At 50.9% G+C, this 23,048-nt stretch overlaps 2 protein-coding genes across 3 annotated transcripts; one reads left to right on the forward strand and one right to left on the reverse strand.

Annotated features, from left to right (window-relative positions):
- Positions 1 to 927: 927 nt before the first annotated feature.
- CCDC65 (coiled-coil domain containing 65) lies at positions 928 to 12,640 on the forward strand. The gene is made up of 8 exons (XM_056120127.1): positions 928 to 1,059; positions 3,290 to 3,457; positions 6,837 to 7,006; positions 9,373 to 9,511; positions 11,363 to 11,560; positions 11,749 to 11,967; positions 12,076 to 12,228; positions 12,326 to 12,640. The coding sequence occupies exons 1-8, from the start codon at positions 928 to 930 to the stop codon at positions 12,638 to 12,640; spliced, it is 1,494 nt and encodes a 497-aa protein (XP_055976102.1).
- An 803-nt stretch (positions 12,641 to 13,443) lies between these two features.
- On the reverse strand, positions 13,444 to 16,981 carry FKBP11 (FKBP prolyl isomerase 11). Of its 2 annotated transcripts, none has more exons than XM_056120140.1 (6): positions 16,799 to 16,981; positions 16,647 to 16,712; positions 16,353 to 16,440; positions 16,046 to 16,079; positions 15,750 to 15,820; positions 13,444 to 13,676 (listed from the first exon to the last, which is right to left on the reverse strand). In XM_056120140.1, exons 1-6 carry the CDS (start codon positions 16,937 to 16,939, stop codon positions 13,459 to 13,461), a joined length of 618 nt encoding a protein of 205 aa, XP_055976115.1. In that variant the 5' UTR covers positions 16,940 to 16,981; the 3' UTR covers positions 13,444 to 13,458. The 2 variants fall into 2 exon arrangements, with proteins under 2 accessions (XP_055976115.1, XP_055976116.1); XM_056120141.1 differs by having other exon boundaries at positions 16,353 to 16,435; positions 16,799 to 16,860.
- Between the last annotated feature and the right edge of the window lie 6,067 nt (positions 16,982 to 23,048).

Below are 23,048 nucleotides of genomic sequence, written 5' to 3' on the forward strand. Positions count from 1 at the left end.
CCCCAAGGGACCCACCCAGCCCCAGCAGCCAACCTCCACTGACCAACCACCACCATGCTTCAGCCCACTTTCCGGACACATTCTAAGACACTTCCTACCCATTTTCCATGTTTACTACGGCATATCTGATGGGGTTCAGACAGTAGGCAACAAATCATAGAATGAAATATATAAATATATGCCTCTCAAAGAGCCCAGCAAGCTACCAAGGGTATCCTGACCACACGGGCAGAGCCTGGCAAGCTCCCATGGTGTTTTCGATATGCCAAATACAGTAACGACAACAGGTCTCATTCCTCTGACCCTGAAAGAGCCTCCAATCGTTGGGAAACGATGAGTAAGAAGAGGCTGCTAAAATCTCAGGGCTGGGAAGAATAGAGATGTTACTGGCTCTCGCTCGAGTTTATCAATGATCAACGGGATGACAGTGATACAGTGCTACAGTGAAATATGGGGAAATGCATTTACTCCTGTCCTCGGGAGAAAAGCCTAAAGGGCAAATTTATCATTTTGAGTTCAGAGCCAAGAGTTATCCCTGAGCACCACTGAGTGTGGCACAAAACACCATAAATAAATAAACAAGATAAAATGCTCAGTGAAAAATTAAATGAACTGAAAATCTAATAGGTGGCGGTCTTCCAGCCTGCAGAGGGCGCTCCAGTCAGAGCCGCGCCTCCGGGTCTCCCGGCACCCTGGTCACAAGATCCCGTTGCTAGGAGACGGAGACGCATTTAAGGCTGGCGAACCCATCCTAGGCGCTCACTCTCCCTTTCTGCCCCTTGGGCTGAGCTCTCCGGTCCCACTGCAGACCAGGGGCGCTTTTGGAAGGCTGCTTTCGGTGGGGCCCTTTTCCTCGTTGGAGTTGACTGCCTGAAACGCGCTGCGGCAGGCTACATCCTTGCCCACGTCTGGCCCCCTTAAGCAACTATGCCCAGGAAAGGGAGAAAGAGCAAGGGACCCCTTTCTGAAGAGGAACAGCTGCTTCTATTACAGCAGAAGTTACTCGCAGAGGAGGAGATGACCAAGAAGAAAGAGCGACTCCTGAGCCAGTACTTGAAGGTGATGGTTTTCTGCTTTCCTCCCTGCCCGCCCCTTTCACCCTGCGTGTGGCAGCCTCCTTGTTCAAGATCTCCCCTCCTTCAGGAATCTTAAGTCCCAGATTTACTTCGATTTCAGGGAACATTGTATTTTTTTTTAATTTTTGTTAGTGAAACACCATGAGGTACAGTTGTAGACTTACACATTTTTGTGCTTGGGTTTCAATTATACAATGATCAAGTACCCATCTCTCCACCAGTGCTCATTCCCCACCTCCAATGCTCCCAGCATCCCTCCCACCCACACCCCATCCCATCCCACTCCTGTGGCAGGGCATTTCCTTTTGTTCTCTCTCTCCTTTTGAGTGCTGTTGTTTGCAAAAGAGGCATTGAGTGGCAATCATGTTCGGGCTATAGTCTACTTTCAGCATGCATCTCTCAATCTGGGAGGATCCTCCCAATACCCTTTACTTGGTATTCCCCTCTCTATCTGAGCTGCCTTCTCCCCCAGCATGTGCAGCTGGCCTCCAAGCCATGGACTGAACCTCCTGTTACTTATCTTGGCTATTCTTGGGTGTTAGTCTCCTATTTTGTTACTTTATATTCCCCAGATGAACGGAATCTTTCTATGTCTGTCCCTCTCTTTCTGACTCATTTCACTTAGCATGATACTTTCCATGATACTTTCCACATAGTACCACTTGTATGTAAATTTCACGACTTCATCTTTTCTAACAGCTGCATAGTACTCCATTGTGTAGATGTACCAAAGTTTCTTTAACCAGTCATCTGTTCTCCAGCACGCAGGTTTTTAACATTGCATGTTTTTTTTTTTTTTTTTTTTTTTTTGCTTTTTGGGTCACACCCAGTGATGCACAGGAGTTACTCCTGGTTCATACACTCAGGAAATTACTCCTGGCCATGCTTGGGGGACCATATGGGATGCTGGGAATCGAACCCTGGTCAGGCCACGTGCAAGGCAAACGCCTTACCCGTTGTGCTATCACTCCAGCCCCAACATTGCATGTTTTGGAGGGAGGAACAGTTCTCTGTGAAACATGGAGTAGGGCTGGTAATAGCTCAGCAGTCCGCGTCAGCCTCAGGAGTGGGTTGTACAGTTATGCCTGCTGAAAGAATGAGGCGCAAAGGATGAGTGTTTGATCATTGTGTGATTGTAATCCAAACATGAAAGCTTGCAACTATCTCACGGTGATTCAATAAAATTAAAAAAAAAAAAAAGAAAAAGAAAAAGAATGAGGCGCAGAAGCCAGCGCCATAGTACAACGGCGGGTAATGTGTGGCCAACCCAGGTTTGATCCCCTGCACCACATATGAACCTCTGTGAGCCCATCAGAAGTGATTCCTGAGTTCAGAGCTAGGAGTAGCCTCTGAGCACCAGCAGATGTGGCCCAATGTGTCCCCGTCTCCCCCTCCCTCCCATGGGATGCAGTCGCAACATGTTTCTGGAGATTTCATTCCTTTTGGGGGGTGAGGGGTCACACCCAACTATGCGGGCTGGTGAGACCTTTTGTGGTGCAGGGCATCTAACCCGTGTTGGCTGTAAGCAAGGCAAGCGCCCTACCCACCATGCTGTTGCTGCAGCCTCTACTTCATCCTCTTGAGAACTGTGCTTACACAGACACCCATGCGCAAACTAACAAACCTCGCTGTAGAGACATCACTATCCTGTAGGGATCAACAAAGGATGAATCTGTTCTTTGTTGAAGAAAAAGACCTTATGTAGCTTTAGGTGCCGTCAACACTGTAGAACTGTCAGAAACTCCAATATTCCCCCTGGAGATGGGATCATTATAAACATTATTCTATACTGATGTCTCCCTCTGAAGGAAATTTTCCTTTCCCGTCCCCAAAAGTGAAGGACCTATTAGCTATCTCACTTCATATCCTCCCCAAGTAAGAACAGGTCCTTCTGGGGACAGTGATAGTCAGCAGGGAGGGCATTTGCCAACCCAGGCATAGGTTTGATCTCTGGTGTCCCATTATTTAGCCCCGCCAGGAGTTACCCTTGAGTCTGGAGCCAGGACTATTGCCAGGTGTGGCCCCCAAACCAAAACCAAAACTAAACTTGAAAAAAAAAACACAAACACAGGACTTTGCTAAGTGTTCAGTAACTATGCTTCCACAAAAAAAGACAAAGAGTAGCTCTCGGTTGACAAACTGTAATCATGCTTGTTGCACTGCACCAGGGCTTTGAGGGCTCCTAATGAAGGTCCACTTATTCCTTCCTACAGGACAAGCTGGCCAAGGAAGAACGTAACAGTGTTTTGAACCTGAAAAAGATCAACACGCAGTGGAGAGCCATCCTTCGAGAAGTCAAGACCAAAGAGCTTCAGAAGGACATCGAGGTCCTCAGCCAGACCTTTGAGCGGGTGGTAGACTGCAAGGATAGTGTCATCAAGGTGGGCTGTCTCCCAAGAAGTCCTTGAGTATGGCTGCCTCTTATTAGAATACGTCTGATGAATTAAGAAATCATTCCTTTTCTTTTCTTTTCTTTTTTTTCTTGACACACCTGTTCTGTGCAGAGATCTGACTCCTGGCTCTGTGCTCAGGGATAACTCTAGTGGGCTTGGAGGAGAATGTGAGGTGCTGGAGATTGAAACCGTATTTTGTTTGTTTGTTCGTTTTGGTTTTGTGGCACACACAGCAGCTCTCAGGGGTTGCTTCTGGCTCTGCACTCAAGAATTACTCCTGGCAGTGCTTGGGGGACCATATGGGATGCAGGGAGTTGAGCCTGGGTCAGCTGCAGGCAAGGCAAGTGCTCTACGCGCTGTACTCTTCTCCAACTCCTTCATAAGGTCCTTTTGTTTGGCTTTTTGGAGTGACACCCAATAGTACCAGTTGTGCTGCCCCTAGCTTAGTGCTCTGTGTTCTGTGTGGGGCCAGGATTGGATTGGCTTATCAGCTCATGAGTGATCTCTCCAGCTTGAGTATTCTTTTCTAAATGATTTATAAATGTTTTTTGTTGTTGTTGTTTCTGTGCTACACCCAACCATGCTCACGGATTACTTATTCCTGGCTCTGCGCTCAGGGATCACTCCTGGATGGACTTGGGGGCCATATGGGATGCTGGGGATCGAATCCAGGTTGGCCAGTGCAAGACAAGCACCCTATCTGCTATATATCTTTATGATTCACTCAAACAATTCTTTTATACTAAACATAGAAGGTAAAAGCTAGCTCTGAGGACCAAAAAGATGGTACAGAGGCTGAGGCTTTTGCCGTGTATGCAGCAGACACCGGTTTGAACCTCATCACCACATATGGTCCCCTGGCATTTCCAGGAGTGACCTCTGAGTATAGAGTCAGGTGTAAGCCTTGAACACTGTCGGGTAGCCTGCAAACTGAAAGAAAAAGAAAAGAAGAAAAACAAGATGCTTAAGGCAAGGGCCTTAACTCCTATTTTGTTTTTCTACAACTGCGTAGTATTCTATATTGTACATAATGCATTACTCTGTTCTCTGTTTCCTATATCCTGGTACTTGGACATAGAAGCTTGTGTTTTTCCATCAGTAAAACATACAATTTTCTTTTATTTATTTTTATAATATTAGCAGCTGTTTAATATCTTTCTATTGAGGTTTGTAAATGCTAATTTTCTGATCATATACTTCTATAAAGATATTTCTAATGACTATGAATACTGGAGCGATAGCACAGCGGTAGGGCGTTTGCCTCGCATGCAGCCAACATGGCCGACCTGAGTTCGATTCCTCCGCCCCTCTCGGAGAGCCCGGCAAGCTACCGAGAGCATCTCGCCCGCACGGCAGAGCCTGGCAAGCTCCCCGTGACGTACTCGATATGCCAAACACAATAACAACAAAGTCTCCAATGGAGACGTTACTGGGCCCGCTCCAGCAAATCGATGATCAACGGGAGGACCTTTACTTACTTACTTTTTATGAATACTTCTATATCTACTTCTAATCATTCACCATTCAACTGCCCAGAGCTACATATATTACATAATACACACACACACACACATGCACACACACACACACACACATGCACACACACACATACATACACAAATACTTATTTCCCTTTTCTTTATATGCACTTTATGTTTTAAATGACTTGGTTGGGCCTGGAGATGTAATCCATTGGTAGTCTCGCAGTCACCGGGCTGCACGTTCAATCCCCCACACGACTCCACATACAAATGCCATCCTGGAGACACAGCTTTTATGATCTCTAGTACCCCCCCCCAAAATGTATAATCTCTTGGATCTAAGTGTGTGAGCATCACAATCAAGAGTATGACCTCCATAATGAAGCATGTGGGATTCATGATCATCACAATAAAAGAGAAGGGGAGAAGATGAGACATAAATAACAAAGCTGTCCGTCTGGGCTGGAGTGAATGCTTTGCACACAGGAGCCTTGGGTTCCAGCCCCAGCTCCACATGGTCTGAGCACTGCCAGGTATGGTTGACCCCCAAAAAATTAAAATGGATTGGCTCTCTGGCATCTTTCCATGGTGACTGAATTTTTGTTTTGCTTTGGTTCTTGGACGCCCAGCTGTTCTCAGTGGCTCTGTGCTCAGGTTAGGGATCACTTCTTGTGGGGCTCCGGGGACCATATGGGATCCTGGGGATCAAACCCAGGTCAGCTGCATGCAAGGCAACTGCCTCACCTGCTCCATTATCTCTCTGGCCCCTAGTTTGTTTATTTTTTAATTTATTTATTTTAAGCGTCTTGGACCACACTAAGCAATGTTCAGGGGCTACTCATGCTTTGCACTCAGGAATTACTCCTGGCAGGGCTTGGGAGACCACAGGGGATACTGGGGATTAAACCCAGATTTTCTGCTTGCAAGGCAAACACCCTACAAGCTGTACTATTGCTCCAACCCTTAATTTTAAAAAGTCACTTGCACCATATTCTAATCATCCAAGTTGTCACAGGATCTGTCCAAATTGGAGCAGGTGGAGAAGAGAGACTACCTCTTGCTTGAGGGATGGTCACATTGCAGACGGTGGGGTATTTTCCTGTCTTTGGAAAACATAATCTCCCACAGCAAGCCACATTTTGTTGGTTCCTAAGTCCTTTTGACATGACCCTATTAGTTCTGATAGCTTCTCTACAATGTAAGTTTTGATGTCATACCCAGTGATGCTCAGGGGTCACTCCTGGCTCTGCATTCAGGAATTAATGACTATGTGGGATGCTGGGGATTGAACCGTGGTTGACCATGTGTAAGGCAAATGCTCTACCTGTTGTAATGTCTCTCCAGCCCCTGCTTCTCTACAATCTTGTGCAAAAAATCTACTCGAGGTTTTTAATGTGTTTCTTTCATTCCCCAGATCTCAAATCAGTCATTTCTCCAAGAATCCCCAGTTCTGGGACCAGAGCAATAATACAGTGTGTAAGGCAGGGGCCGGAGAAATAGTACAGCGGGTAGAATGCTTGACTTGTACACAGTAGACCCAGGTTCAATCTCTGGCACCCTACAGGTCCGCAAGCCCTGAGTGCAGTCCCAGGAGCAAGCCTTGAGCACTGCTGGGTGTGGACCCAAAACAGAAATAAACAAACAAAATCCCCAGATCTTGTTAGTAGAAACCCATTACTTGTCACAGTCACTGCCAGCTACGTGTCCCTCTCAATTTACATTCCAGAGTAAAACCTACTCTTCAGACAGCTCCCTAGACCCAAAGAATTGGCATGAGGAACGAGAGGGAAATTCCATTGATGTAACCCAGCTGGCCAGCTGAATCCACCTTATTTTCTCACACACATGCCCGTGAACAAAGCGGTGACTCTGTATTTCCTGCCCAGTCTTTAGCTAAGGACCTGGTCGAGGCCGAGGAGCAGTACGCCCATGCCCTGCGCAGCCACTTGCACAACGTGGACCAGCTGTTGTCCCTGCAGAGGAGCCGGCTCAACCTCCTGGAGGAAAGTTACAACACGGAGCTCGAAGCCCTGACCAAGGAGTTTGAGTCAGAAAGGTCTGGAGAACTCAGGGTGATGGGGACAGATCCAGAGTCCGTGTCTGCCAGCACCCCACAGCACCCACCTCGATCAGAGCATGACTCCCAAGGGAGAACATGCTGCATTTCTTCTAAATTAACTCGCACTTCCTCCCTTTGCCTAGGCCAGGTCCCTCTTTGTGTTTTTGTTTGTTTGTTTTTTGTTTTTTTTTGGGGGGGTCACACCCAGCGATGCACAGTGGTTACTCCTGGCTCTTCACTCAGGAATTACTCCTGGCAGTGCTCGGGGGACCATATGGGATGCTGGGAATCGAACCTGGGTCGGCCGCGTGCAAGGCAAATGCCCTACCCACTGTGCTATCACTCCAGCCCCCAGGTCCCTCTTTGGAACACCCACGTTGAACTGTCTGGTTGGGACAGGGATGGAAAAGAGACTTCTCACTGTGACCTCCTGGACTTAAAAAAAAATGTTGGATAGCCAGAGCAATAGTATTGCGGGGAGGGCCTTGCACACAGCCAATCTGGGTTTGGTCCCCAGCATCTCATATGGTCCCCTGAGCACCACTAGGAGTGATTCCTAAGTGCAGAGCCAGAAATAACCTCTGAGCATTGCTGGGTGTGACCCAACAAGCTCCCCTCCTGCCCCCCCAAAAAAGAAATGTTGGAGGGGGCTGGAGTGATACACAGCAGGTCGGGTGTTTGCCTTGCAAGCAGCCAACCTGGGTTAGATCCCATATGGTCCCCCAAGCACTAATTCCTGTGTGCAGAGTCAGGAGTAGCCCCTGAGCATTGCTGGGTGTGACCACCCCCCAAAAAAGTTGGAATCATAAGTGATTCAAAGTAAGAGCATCTGGGGGCTGGAGTGATAACACACCGGGTAGGGCATTTGCCTTGCATGCAGTCGACCTGAGTTCGATCCCCGGCATCCCATATGGTCCCCCAAGCACCGCCAGGAATAATTCCTGAGTGCAGAGCCAGGAATAACCCCTGAGCATCGCTGGGTGTGACCCAAAAAGCAAAAAAACAAAAACAAAAGAATCACAATCACAAATCACAAATCATCCTGTTAATCATCGATTGCCTCGAGCAGGCCCCAGTAACGTCTCCTTCATCCTAGCCCTGAGATTATATTCAAGGCTCTTTAGGAGAATGAGACCCATCATTGTTACTGGTATTTGGCATATTGGGTACGCCACGGGGAGTTTGCCAGACTCTGCCATGTGGGCAGGCTACATTTGGTAGCCTGCCAGTTTGTCCAAAGTAGGAATGAGATAATAAGATGTTATAACAAGATGTCACGCGGCCGCATTTGCGGCCGCGCGGTTCCAGGATCTGGTTTTTATAGTCTCTGAGTCTTGGCCGCTGATGGGATTACACGGCGCCAGGGGGCCAGTTGGAGGGTGTGACCCCCGCCTACTGGAATTTGGAGGATCTGAGTGGAGGATGCTCGGCCCAAATCCGAGTAGGTTTGGAGATCTCACAAAACAAACAAGCAAAAAAAAACTAACAGCATCTGTCTCTCTTTTTTTTCTTTCTTTCTTTTTTGAGCCACATCCAATGATGATCAGGGGTTACTCCTGGCTCTGCACTTAGGAATTACTCCTGCCGGTGCATAGGGGGAACCATATGGGATGCCAGGAATTGAATCAGGTTGGCCGTGTGCAAGGCAAATGCCCTATCCACTGTACTATCACTTGAGCCCCATCATCTCTATTATTTTTGTTTGCCCCTGCAAAGAATAAAACTTGCAGTCAGAGTATTATTACTCCAATTGTGAACTGGAGTGATAATACAGTGGATAGGGCACTTGCCTGATACATGGCCAAACAGGGTTTGATCCCTGGCACCCCATATGGTTCTCTGACCCCCACCAGTAATGACTGCTGAGCACTGTCAGGTGTGACTCAGAAAAAAAAAATGAGAGAATAAAGTGCTTGCCTTTGAATGCAGTCAACCCTAATACAATCCCTGGCACCACATGGCTTCCCAAGCACAGAACTGGGAGTAGGCCCTGGGCCATGTATGACCTCCAACCTAACCCCTGCCAAAATTAAAGAATAAATCTTGTCTTCTCTCCCTTTTTTCTGGTACCTAAGAGTTGGCACCATTCATCTAGTGGGGTTTTTTGTTTTGTTTTTTGCTTCTTTTGGGGGTCACTCCCAAGTGGATACTCAGGGTTTACTCCTGGCTCTGTACTCAGGGATCTGTCTTGGTGGGGCTTAAGGAAACATGTGTGGTGCCAGGGCTTGAACCTGAGTCAGCTGGTATGCCAGGCAAGTTCCCTACCCAGTATTCTGTCTCTTTGCCCAACATTCATTTGGTTTTACTATTGCTTTGAGTTATCCATATTAGCCCATATTAGAACAGTGTGTTTTCTCTTACAGGAAAACCATTATTGACCAACATGAAAAAGAGATTCACTATCTCCAAGATGTCTACATGGCCATGGAGCAGAACTACCTGGATTCTGAGTATGAAAGCAAGCTGGAGTTCCAGAGTATGTGGGACGATCTCAAAAACAAGGTATGGGGCAAGGAAACAGCTCCCAGGGCCGAGCCCGGCCCGGCAGTGCAGGGCCTTCAGCCCTGCACGGTCCCGCAAGGACTGCCGGCTCCCTGCACCAGCAAGGAAGCCCCAAAGCGAAGGCCAGGCAAGGAGAGGGCACGAATCCGGGGAGCAGTCAGAGGAAGGGGCTCCTGTTTCTCTAGCACAAGAAGAGATCCCTGAGTCACGAGTAAATGAAATGCCAGGCACTTGCATAGGGCGCCCACACTTCTTGTAATTTGGTGAAAACTGGTCAGGCAGTAAGAAATGTAACAAATGCCTCTTAGAGCCAAAAAGCACAAAGGAGATCCCCTGGCTTCCCTCTGATTCATAACTGAAGAAACTAACGGAGTGAAATGAACTGCCAAGCCCTGCTCCCATCCATGGAGCGGGGGGAGCAGCTGGCTCCAGCCTGGGCCCCAAGTGCTGCATTTCTTTTCTTTTTTCCCCCTCTGTTTTCTTTTCTCTCTTCTCTGTTCTATTTTATTTTTTTCCCCAGTGCCAGCTTATTTCCGTCATCCTTGCAGGTTGCAAACTTACTAGCCTCCAGACCTGGATTTGAATAATGGAGTTCTGTTTTGTTTTGTTTTAACCTGAGTCTCTTTATTAAATTTTTTTAATTAATTTTTTTTCTTTTTGGGCCACACCCAGCGATGCTCAGGGGTTACTCCTGGCTCTGCATTCAGGAACCCTCCTGGTGGTGCTTGGGGGATTATATGGGATGCTGGGGATCAAACCCGGGTCGGCCATCTGCAAGGTAAATGCCCCACCAGCTGTGCTATTGCTCCAGCCCCACCTGAGTCTCTTTAATAGAAAACCTCTCACTAATTTGACTTCCTGTGACATTTCCATGACCAGTAGGAATCATGTATTCATATCAGAGTGATAGAATTATTCACTTGATTCCTCAATTGGAGTTCTGTGTTGATTTTGCCCTGCTGTTTTGAAAATAATAATAATAATGATAGTAATAAGTTTTCCATATTTAAAAATTGGGAAATTGAGAGGCTGGAGAGATAGCACAGCGGGTAGGGCGTTTGCCTTGCACACGGCCGACCCGGGTTCGATTCCCAGCATCCCATATGGTTCCCTGAGCACCGCCAGGAGTGACTCTGGAGTGCAGTGCCAGGAGTAACCCCTGCGCATCGCCAGGTGTGACACAAAAAGCAAAAAAATTAAATAAATAAAAATTGGGAATTTGAACATAAGGAAACACATTTTTCAGTTTCCCTTTAAAATTGCAAGGATGGGTCGGGAGATACAGAGCTGGAGGGTGCTTTGCATGGGGAAGGCCCATCTTAACTCCAAGCACCTCACAGAGAGTAGGCCTTGAGCACCAGCAGGCGCGGCCAGAAACCAAAACCAAAACCAAACAAGCAAAACCACATGAACAACTTCTGGTTCCGATAACACTGCCCATATCCCCAGTGGAGCCAAACAGCTGGGCCCCACTGACACCCCTTTGGGTTAGCCACAGGCCCCACCTACCCTATAGCTCTTGTGTGAGCTGCCTGGCTTCTGTGGGCTTTGCTTGTTTTGGGATCAACCCAGCCATGCTCTGGGGTTACTCCTGACCTTGCACTCTGGAATAACTCCTGGCAGTGTTCAGGGGACCACATGAGATGCTGAGGGTTGAACCCAGGTTGGCGGCATGCGAGACAAGTGCCCTCCCTACTGTAGGATCACTCCAGCCCCTTGGTAGGCATTTTTTATTGGGGACCACTGCAATAGGTTGTACTGCGATCAATACAAGAAGGTGAGGTGCTGGTGGGCATGAAAGAGCCCTGACAGGGCAGGACTGAACACTGGCTATGTGGGGCCACTCCCTAGAATTTAGAAGAGAAGCATTTTCTAAGACTGCGGCTGGAGACTATAGTGGAGGACCTCTGGAGGCGGTTCCAGGAAGCACTCAAGCATTACACAGAGGCCACAGAGGACCGGAAGGTTGCCTTTGAGGCCCTGAGGGCCAAAGATGAGAAGAGCTCCAAAGAGATTGAGGAACAGATGAAAAAAATACAGAAACTGCAGGTGAGTACAGACAACCAAAACTCTTGCTCTCATCGTCCCATTATTCCCCATTCATGATCCCAGGTCTCACTGGGCCTCCGCAGGGGCGAGAGGGAGAGGGTGTGCTCTGATCTCAGTCCCCAGGTAGCCTGTACCAGTCTCTGAAGCTCCTCAGCTAGTCAAGTGTTTCATCTGCTCCATTCCTCCAGGACTCCATATTTATTCTAAAAGGCAAGATCCTTTTGCACATCCGTGAGAGTGAAGAACAGAATCAGCTCATTCGTAACGACAAGCAGGTGATCCTTGTACAGCTGCGAAAACTGAAGGCCCAAAAGTCTCAGACCCGGGCAATATCCAAGGAAAACTTAGTCAAACTCACCCTGGAAAGTAATGCCACCCTCAACGCCCTAAGGAAGACTGTGGATAAGGTCAGTGATGGGAGAGAGTGCTCAGAACAAGACCCAGGAACCTGGGCGCCTGCACACCACAGGGGGTCGGTCCCTTCCTAACAAAAGGTCTCTTCTGGCATCCCAAAGGGTGAAAAGATCCTTAAACTTGCTGAAATATGCAGGAAGTTTGAAACAGAGGAAGAAAAGGTGCTGCCCTTTTATTCATCAATACTGACTCCTGAGGAGCAGGAAAAGATTGAGGAACTTCACAGAGAGGAACTTACTGAGGATCTGGCAAAGGTCAAGTTCCCCAAGCCCAGGGGTTGGGTGTGGCAGGGCCGAGGGTATATTTGCTAATGGGCCCTAACTCCTGCCTCTCCCATGAATTCAACCCTAGGTCATAGGCGACTACAGAGGGATGCAGAATTTCTGGAAAAGGTTTAACAAAGTGAGGCTAGAGCAGCTGAGCCTGCAGTGTCAACACACCCAGCTGTCGGGTATCAACAAGAAGCTGCGGGAGATGCTCAAGCAGTACCTGGACGGCATCTCCGTGAGCGACGAAGTGCTGAGCCAGCTCAACCCACTCTTCGTCGTCAACTATCGAAGCAACTTAGCCCCGCCCCTGTCCATACCTGCACCCCAACCAGGTGACAAAAAACCTCTGCCCACTGTCCTCATTGATGCAGACCACATCTCCTCTCATATCCTGTGACACAAGAAGAAAATCACTTTTTCAGTCCCCAGAGAAGTTTGAGGCCTGAGACCTTAGCTATTAAAATTCGTTCTGGCATTTCTCAGTTCCTCCTTAGTGCGCCATTCTGGACACCGAGCAGAGCCATCTCTGTGAGAACCCAGGAACACTGCAGCACTGGCCTGGGAGGTAACAGCCCGGCAGTGACCAGGAGGCTCTCTGAGCTGGGAAGCAGGCTTCCTCGGTCACAGGGCTGGGAACATGCAAACTGCAGCTCCTTGGAGAAACTGAAGAGCAGGTTCTTGGGCTAAGTTAGAACAGAAAGGAGGTGAGTGGAAGAGGTGATCCAGAACCTCCAATCACACCAGGTCTGGCAAGATTTACCACAGAACACTGTCTTTCCCACTTAAAAAGGAGTCAGGGAGAGGGAGGAGAGAAGGGGCGGGGCAGAATCATAGTACAGCAGGTAGAGTATTTGCCAACGGCCAACCCAGGTCTGATCCTCAGCATCCCATATGGTCCCCAGAGCACCGAGCACTGCCAGAATTATTTCTGAGAGCAGAGCCAGGAGTAAGCCCTGAGCATCGCCAGGTGTTGCCAGCAACAACAGGAGTGTCTGGGCTGGAGAGATGGCTCGGTGAGCTGGAGCACAGGCTTTGTTGGTCATGTTTGATCCCTGGTACCGCCCGGTCCCTCAAGCTCCACTGGGTGTGACCTCTGAGCACCAAGCCAGGAGTAGCCCCTAAGGATCACAAATGTGATCCAAAACACCAACCAAACAAAAGTAGTCTTCAAAAATATCAGCGAAGACGACAAAGCAGTGTTTTTAAAATTTTTTATTATTTCTTCTTGCTCTTGTTTCGTTTCTCTTCCTTGAGCTTCTTTTTGGAGACTTTGGGTTTGCTGGCCTTTTTGTATAGGTGATACCCAATGAGACCCAGGAGGGCTGGCACCGTGGACATGCCGACCAGAGGCAGAATGCCCCTCACCAGCTTTTGCCAGTAGTTGGCTCGGATCAGTGCGATCAGCTCCACGTCAAATTGCAGCACTGCGTCCGCTGGAGGCAGAGAAGAAGTGAGGATCAGAAACCGTTTATACTTCATCCAGAGCTAAGAATCTGAATGGAGGGGGCTGGAGCGATAGCACAGCGGGTAAGGCGTTTGCCTTGCACGCAGTGAACATGGCCAACACAGGTTCGATTCCCAGCATCCCTTATGGTCCCCTGAGCACCGCCAGGAGCAATTCCTGAGTGCATGAGCCAGGAGTAACCCCTGAGCATCGCTGGGTGTGACCCAAAAAGCAAAAAAAAAAAAAAAGAATCTGAATGGAAACTAGGAGGTAGATCAAAAAAACAGCTGGGAAACTGGCAAGATATAAATATGGGGTTGAATTTTCTGAGCAAAAGTAGAGAAGGGTTAAGAACAGACTTCCGTGGGGCTGGAGAGGTAGTACCACAGGTAAGGCCTTGCATGCAGGCGACCTGGGCTCAGTCAATCCCCCCCAGCACCATATATGGTCCCCTGAGCCCTGCCAGGGGCAGCACAGAGCCAGGAATAAGCCCCGAGCACTGCCCCCATCCCTACCCTCACTTCCCACCCCCTGACACACAGAGAAGACTTTATAGAAGTGTGGTTGTCATAGTCAGGTTGTAAAAAGCACAAGAAAGTCTCTCTGTGATCTGAGATATACAGGCTGTTCTCCGTAAGTGGGAAAACCTCCAAATTACCTGTTCTCTGCTTACAGAAACACAGATGGAATCTTTGCACCCAGGAATTAGTTGGATTTAAAGTAAACTTTAAATTCTACCAACCAGGGGAAAGAATGTCTGTACAGCGGGTGGGGCGTTGGCCTTGACCCGGCGTCAACCCCCAGTATCCCATTTGTTTGCTCTGAGCACCTCTAGGAGTAATCCCTGAGCGCAGAGCCAGGAGTTACCCCTGAACAAAACTGAGTGTGACATCCCCCCACCTCCACCAACCAATATGCACACTCAGTGTTATTTATATTAGGAAAGTGCGGTGTCTCATACAGGAACTGGAGAAGAAGCGCAGCTTAACTAGCAAGCAGGCAGCACTGGAAGCGGGGCTGACTGACCCTCTTGCCAGGTCTCCCTGCAAATGAACGAAGGAAAAGCCTTCTCCTATATTCCAAGGCAGAACACATTTTTTTTTTTTGCTTTTTGGGTCACACCTGGCGATGCACAGGGGTTACTCCTGGCTCTGCACTCAGGAGTTACTCCTGGCGGTGCTCAGGGGACCATATGGGATGCTGGGAATCGAACCCGGGTCGGCCGCGTGGTGCAAGGCAAGCGCCCTACCCGCTGTGCTATCTCTCCAGCCCCCAAGGCAGAACATATTTTAACAAACAGAACATCTATTATAATCCAAAGCAAGGGGATAGTCATTTGGGGAAATCTCACCTATCTCTTGCTTCTAGAATAGTTATTAGCATTAGGGCTGGAGCCATAGTACAGCAGGCAGGGTGTCTGCCTTACACGCAGCGACCCAGCTTACAGCCGGCATCCCATATGGATCCCGGAGCCCCACCTGGAGTGATCCCTGAGCACAGTCAGGAGTAACCCCTGAACATGGTCGGGTGTGGCCCCAAAACAAAAGGAATAGTTATCAGAAATAACCTGGAACGGCTTTAAAAAGTTATGCGGTGGGCTTGGGTCTTCAAGTGCATGGTTTTGTTTTGCTCTGAGTTACTTGACTAGGAGCATTTTCAGTATCAAACAAATGGGATACTGGGGGAGGCTCAGAAGAGGGTGACGGTGTGATGGGAAGCCCTCACAGCTACACACACAACCTGGCACTTCGACGAAGCCCGGACCCTGCAGGAGGAAACTCAGCAGCGGTCTCTTCACCGAAAAGGTGCTGCCGCCGGGCAGCAAGTCAGCTGGCCCTAGCAGGTTACCATCTCTGGGCTGCTGGCAATGTGAGGAGGGGGAAAAAGGCCCTTTCTGAGCTACCTGAGTTCGAGGCCCCTCTAGAGGAAAGGTGCTGCATCAGAAGAAGGGCCCAGCCCCTCTTTTCCCCTCCGTAAACTGAGTTTAGTCCTTGTCAAGTGGCAAAGTGGGAGCTCCAGGGGGCCGAGTACATTGATGATCTGAGAGACCACGTCAGATTACCTGGGATAGATGGTGGAAATCCCCGCTTTCCATAGGCCAGGTGCGAAGGAATGATTGCCCTCCGCTTCTCTCTGGGGGAAGGAAAGTGAGTCACAGCCAGAGGCGGGGGCAGATGGGCCGCTGAGAAGAGCCCTCTGCAAATTCAGCCCCCAGACAGGCACCTTCCATCAACCATGAGCACCATAAGGCCAACAAGCAAAGGCATCCGTCCCCTGCTGGGCACCAACACCTCCCCCCAGAGCCCAGAGAAGCTCCCCCCCTTCCCGTCCCCCCCCTCCACCCGCAGCAGTACTCACCCCACACACATGTCTAGAAGGCTCTGCTCCAGACCTTAAGGAAGAAGACACAGCAGGAAGCGACTCATGTCCCCCAGGCCCAGGAGAGGGGACAAAGGCGCTCCCTTGACCCTCAGCGGAGCGGCCCCCTTGGCAAACCTCTGGCCTCCAGTGGAGTCCGGGGCAAGAGGAGGACTGGAGTCAGGTTTGAAGCCAGGAGGCGGCTACTGAGAACACTGAACCCTGAGCAGAGTCTTCGGGACATTTCCGGCCAGGCCCGGCGCTTGAACTGCTGGAGGAGGCGGACCGGGAGCCCGCGGCCACATACCTGGGATCACCTGCTTCTGGCCCAGCTCAATGACCAGAGGGTCTCTGGTGAGGGACGTGTCGATGATGCGGCCATCTACCAAGCTGCCCTGCGGGGCGAGCAGAGCGGGGAGAGCCCCTCCTCGTACCGGGCGGCGGGGCCGGGCAGGCCCGGGGCGGCGGCGGGGGCGGCGGCGGGGGGCGCGCCCCTCCCCCCGCCACGTGCGCCGGGACCCCGAGCCGGGGGAGCGGGCACCGCGTGCCACGTGTCCCAGCGCGGCTGACGTGTCCCCGCAGGCCCCGCCCGCGGCCTCACCGTGTAGTGGATGTGCAGCGTGTCTCCCACGGCGGCGGGCTCGGCGCACGGCTCGGGGGGCTGCACCTGGGGTCGCACGGCCGGCGTCACCGGGGCGCCCGGGGCCCGCCCCCTCGGACCCCCGCCCGCCTCGGCCCGGGGCGGCCCCTCACCAGGGTCTCCACTTGCAGGGTCCGCGGCGGGCTCTCGCTCTCGGCCCCCGCCTGGGCCCGGCACGCCGGCCCGCTCAGCAGCAGCAGCAGCAGCAGCGGCGGCGGCAGCCGGAGCGGCAGGAGCGCGGGCCGCGGGGCCATGGCAGGAGCGAGGACAGCGGCTCCCGGGGCGCCCAGGCCGGACCGGACGGGACGGGGCGGGGCGGGCGGCTGCGGGCTCCTCCCCCGACGGCCCGGCCTCCGCCGCGTCCCGCCCCCGGGCGGCGCGGGAGGGGCCGGCGGGTTCCGAGCCGTCCGTTAGCCGGGGGCGGGGGGCCCCGCGCGGGGCTGGGTGCCGGCGCGCTCGCCCGTGGGTGGGCGCCGGCGCTCGTCGGCGCTCACCGGCCCCGCCCCCGCCCCCACCCCGGGCCCGGGGCCGGGCTCGGCCCGCGCCTCGCTCGCCCGCCCACCTCCCCGCTCGCCCTCCCGCGGAGCGGCGGTTGCCCGAGGAGGCAGGGGGTGGCCCCGCGCGGGCCCGTCGGAAAGTTCGTTGGAGCGCGCCCGGGCAAAAGGAGAGGGAGGGAAAGGGGAAAGGGAGAAGGTACCTGCCGCCGAGGCGGGCGGGAGGGAGGGAGGGAAACTGGGGCCCCGGTGGTGGGAGTAGACGCTGGTGAAGGGACGGGTGCTGGGACCTGGCAGGAGTGAAACCCGATCGCGAGCAACTTTGTAACCGTGTATCTCAAGGAGATTCAGTGAACAAAAGAAAAAGAGCAAAGGGCATTCCCCGCCCCCAACCCCCCCACACACCCCTTCCTCGGACCCTAACTTTTCCTTTCTCCTTTCGTTGACTCCTTGAAAGACTGCTGTGTGTGGAACCCTTTCATAATTGCGCAGGGACTTGAAAGGGTATGGGGAGGTTGTTTTGTTCTGGGGGTCACATCCAGTGGTACTCGGGAGTGACTCCTGGCAGTGCTCCGAGGCCGTATTTTGATACTGGGTATCCAACCAAAGTCAGCTTTAGGCAAAACAAGTGGCTTCTGTACTCTCTCTCCTCCCTCCCTCTCTCCTCTGTACTCTCCTCCCTCTCCCCCCACCCCACCAAAAAGGTCTTATTTTTTTCAGTGTGTGTGGAAGGGGTAGGGTGGGGGCCATACCTGATGGTGCAACCCAACTTTATGCCAGGGACTGAACCGGGGTTGGCTGGATGCAAGGCTGCTCATGCCTTGTACTATGGCTCTGTTTTTGTTCTTCTGTGGGTCTTTGTTTTTTCCACACCCCATGGGTTTACTCCTGGCTCTGCACTCAGAAATTATTTCTGGCAGTGTTTGGGGAGGGTCCATGTGGGATGCCAGGGATAGAACCCAGTTTGGCTGCGTGCAAGGCAAATCCCATATCTGCTGTGCTATTGCTCCAGTGCCTCACTCTAGTTCTTAAAAGGGTTTTAAAATTATTCCGGATCATCACTCTACTAGTTCATTCTACATGATTTAAACCCTTACAGCCCACTTAGGCCTTGGCCTCTGGATTCTGTTTCCACAGAAGTCCTCATTGAGAGGCTGGAACAAGTACAGCGGGCAGGGTGATTGATTGTCTTGCATGCAGTCAACCTGGGTTTGATTCCCAGCACCACATATGGTCCCCTGCCAGGAGTGACCTCTGAGTGAGTCTGAGCACCCCTGGGTATGTGCCCCCCCCCAAAAAAAACCCAAAAAACTTGGGGCTGGAGCAATAGCATGGCAGGTCGGGCGGTTGCCTTGCATGCGGCCAACCCGGGTTCAATTCCCAGCATCCCATATGGTCCCCTGAGCACCGCCAGGGGCGATTCCTGAGTGCAGAGCCAGGAGTAACCCCTGTGCATCTCTGTGTGTGACTCAAAAAGCCAAAAAAAAATTTTATTGAATAAAAAATCCAAAAACTTAAAAATTGTTATTTTAGAAAATGTCCTCATTGAGTTCAGTCACCAAAGTCTGGGCTCCTGCTTTGGTCCTTGGGCTCTTCAACACCTGTCCGGTGTTTGGTGGTCCGTACACACTCCAGATATAACTGGCCTGGGACTGGCTACCTCCACCTGGACATTTGGTGGCACCTCAAACTGATTTGTACTAATTTCCTTCTCCTCCTCTCCTAAATTTCAGTTTCTTTTAGTTGCCCTGCTCTCAGCATTCCCTTGGAGTCTCCGCTCTCCTCCCCTCAGTTGCAGTCAGTTCCTTGGATTTGCTCTTCATGGCCCCTTTAGCTTTCTTTTCACTTTTTGACCACACCTGTCAGTGCTCAGGGCTTACTCCCGGCTCTGCACACAAGGATCACTCCTGGCAGGGCTCGTGAGACATATGCCATGTTGGGGATCAAACCCAGGTTGGTCATGTGCAAAGCAAGTGCCCTACCCATCATATTATCTCTCCACTGTGCCCCTTTCAGTTTCTAATTTCCGTTCCATGCTACCACCTTGGGCTGGAGCAATTAGCACAGCGGGTAGGGCGTTTGTCTTGCAAGCAGCCAACATGGCCAACCCGAGTTCGATTCCTCTGTCCCTCTCGGAGAGCCCGGCAAGCTACCGAGAGTATCTCGCCCGCACGGCAGAGCCTGGCAAGCTCCCCGTGACGTATTCGATATGCCAAACACAGTAACAAGTGTCACAATGGAGACGTTACTGGGCCCACTCAAGCAAATCGATGAACAACAGGAGGACAATGACAGTGACAGCCTACCACACTAATCAAATTTGTATTTTCTCTTTGTTTTTTAAAAAAGACAAAAAGCTGTGGGCCAGGAGATGGTAGGTACAGTGATTAGGACAGATGCCAAGAAAACACCATACCCAGGTTCAATTCCTGGTACCATATAGTCCCCAGACACCCCTGAGTGTAGCCCTAGAGGTTCCCAAATACAGCTGTGGTGGCGTATTCCTGGCACAGAGGGTCTAAGCAGCATTACCAATGGAGCCCCTGGGCCTCCTCAACACTACTTGGGAGACCCCTGCCCCCAAAACGCTGAGTGCATTTTGTTTTTTATTTTTTTTTTGTTTTTTTTGCTTTTTGGGTCACACCTGGCAATGCACAGGGGTTCCTCCTGGCTCTGCACTCAGGAGTTACTCCTGGCGGTGCTCAGGGGACCATATGGGAAGCTGGGACTCGAACCCAGGTCGGCCGCGTGCAAGGCCAACACCCTACCTGCTGTGCTATCTCTCTAGCCCGAGTGCATATTTTGCACACAGGAGACCCCAGGTTTTCTCCTCAGCACCACATACTCTAAACCTCTGAACCTGTGGGGCGCACTCAAAGTACTGAGCCCCAAGTACCACTGTGTATTACACACACACACACACACACACACACACACACACACGGACAAGGCTCAGGGATAACTTCTGACTCTAGCTCAGCTAAATGTGTTTGGTGTAAGTAGTCTAGGGCTGGCACGGGAATTCCAGTATTCTTCCCTTTGGCTTCAGAATTTTAGCAAATAGTTTCTATCCTTTTGGGTCTAAAATGGCCTCAAGAAGGGCCAGAGCGATAGACAGTACAGCAGGTAGGATGCTTGCCTTGCAGGTAAGGTTCGACCCCCAGCACCCCCTATATGGTTCCTGAGCACTGCCAGGAGTGATTTCTGAGCACAGAGCCAGGAATAAGTCCTGAGCACAACCAGGTGTGGACCAACCTTTACCTCAATAATAAACAACATAAAAACTAAAACTTTTTCTTTTTAACGTCTTTTCCCCTTTGGGATTTTAGGTCACAATCGGCGATGTTCAGGGGTTATTCCTGGGTCTGCACTCAAGAAATACTCTTGGAGGTGATTGAGGCACCTTATGGGATGCCAGGGATCAAACCCTGGTCAGTCACGTGCAAGGCAAATGACCTGCTGTACTGTCACCCCAGTCCCTACAATTTCTGTATTAAATGCCATTGTTGAATATGGTGTCTTCCCTTTCCCTCCCCTCCCCTTTCTTTCCTTTTCCTTCACCACACTTGACTGCGCCAGGGCTTGCTTTTTGCTCTGCATACATGATTCATTCCTGCCTGGCTCAGGACTGGAGTACTTGGGGATCAAACCCAAGTGGGATGCCTGCCAAGGCAAACACTTACCTGCTGTACTTTCTCTTCAGCCCCCACCTGATAAATGTTTCTAAATTAAACCCAAGCCTCATCCTGTCCAGAGCCTGTGGCCTGGCACCTGATGAACCTACACCCTGGGCTCTAACCTGGGAGCCTGGCTCTGGCTCTTTCTCACCGTCAAGTTGCATCCAGGATGAGCTCACTCGTTAAGCCCACGCCTTAGCTACAGTGCCCTCTTGTGTGTTCTTCAGGAATGCACTCGGTACATCAGTGCACTTCCCCTGTGCTGCAGGATTTCTACAGGCCAGACCCCTCTTCCCAGCAGCTCACCAAGGCAAGAACAAAGCGTGGTCGTGTCTGCAGTCCCCTACGTACTAATTGTACAGTATCCTTCATGTATGGAGTTCTACACAAACATGCTTTATTTTGAACAGAGACCCACTGGAAAGGAAGACCTAACTGCACTAATGTGGAAACCAGACAAATATACTCTTAAAAATGTCGGGGGTGGGGGTGCTGGAGCGATAGCACAGCGGGTAGGGTGTTTGCCTTGCACGCAGCCGACCTGGGTTCGATTCCCAGCATCCCATATGGTCCTCCGAGCACCGCCAGGAGTAATTCCTGAGTGCATGAGCCAGGAATAACCCCTGTGCATCGCCGGGGTGACCCAAAAAAAGCAAAAAAAAAAAAAAAGAAAAGTCAGGGGGGAGCTAGACAGTACAGAAGTGCTGGCCTTGCACACACCACACCCAACCTCCAGGGTTCAATCCCAGCCACGTATGGATCACAACCACCCCGAGGCGTGATCCCTGAACACAGCACTGAGAACCACTGGGAGTTGCCCCCAAACAAAACAAAACAGCTAGGTGCCAGATAGCATAGGGGTTCAGGTGCTGGCCTAGTACTACCGATGCAGGTTCAATTCCCAGCACCACAGAGGGTCTCCTGAACATCACTAGGGTAATCCCTGAATGCCATTCAGGGTCAGAAATAGCCCCTGGCTACCACTCTACCCTTGGAAAAAGTATGGAGTTGGGCTGGGCAGCTAACTCATAGGGTGGAGTGTCTGTTTTGTATGTGGGAGATTCAAATTTGATCTCCAATACCACATAGTCTCCAGTATCTCCAGGACATCTTGAGCACAACTGCATGTGGCCCCCAAACAAATAAGCAAGAACAAGGAAGGGGATACAGTTCAGTGTAGAACATGCCTCGCAGGGGTGAGGTTCCAGTTCGATTCTCAGTAGGATACACATACAAGACAGCACCAATAATGTACTATGTGCCCATTTATATTTTAAACCCTTTCCAAATGTCAGTGGTATATAAAAAAAATGATCCAGCAGGCCACCCACCAGAATGGCCAAGGGGTGCACCTTTGAGGATGGGGGTGAAGAAAACAGAGGGGTGAGGGCTCCACTTGCTGCTCGCTATATTTATGTATTGTTTGGACTTTTATAATAAAAACTACTTTGGTTATAAAAATGAATTTTAAAATACTGAATGAGCACGGTTATAAGGGAATGTGTGGGAGGTGTTGAATAAGTGTTATTTTAACAGAGCTCAGGAACCAGAGTGCAGGGAAAAGGTCCCAGTGATTAGTCATCAGATTGTCATAGATCTGAAAGCAGGTTTGTAAACAAGCAAGAAGACAGATCAAGACAGAGGACCAGGGGCTAGAGAGAGAGCACAGTGGGAAGGTGCCTGCCTGCCTGGTGATGGCTCACCCAGGTTCGATCTCCAGCAACTCACGAGATTTCCCAGGCCTCACCAGGAGTACGTGTGGAGACGGGAATAAGCCCTGACCATAGTGAGGTATGACCCCAAAACCAAAATCGAACAGAAATGACAGAGGCCAAATATTTGGGTCAAATTTTGGGGTTTGGCCAGAAGAGTAGCGAGAGGCTGGATGGGGAAAAGAAGCTGTGACCGTAAGACCGAGGCCGTGGGACGGCCAGGAGGTGAGTGGAGGCACAGTCGCGACACTGCACTGACCCACCCACAGATGGGAACCACGTCCTGACACCTCAAGCTGGTATTGTCCTAAGATCTTATTTTTCATCTGAACGGGAGGGTAAACAGAATTGGGGTGAAGGGGATGGCTGTGGGAATGGAAGGAGGGAAACTAAGGCACTACTATCACCCAGAGGGCAGCACAAGGCCACCTGGACCCCAGCTAGGCCAGGGAGGGAGCTTCCTCCTTGGATCAAGTTAGG

This window comes from Sorex fumeus, unplaced genomic scaffold, assembly GCF_029834395.1.
Source record: "Sorex fumeus unplaced genomic scaffold, SorFum_2.1 ptg000042l, whole genome shotgun sequence".
Classification (NCBI taxonomy): Eukaryota; Metazoa; Chordata; class Mammalia; order Eulipotyphla; family Soricidae; genus Sorex; species Sorex fumeus.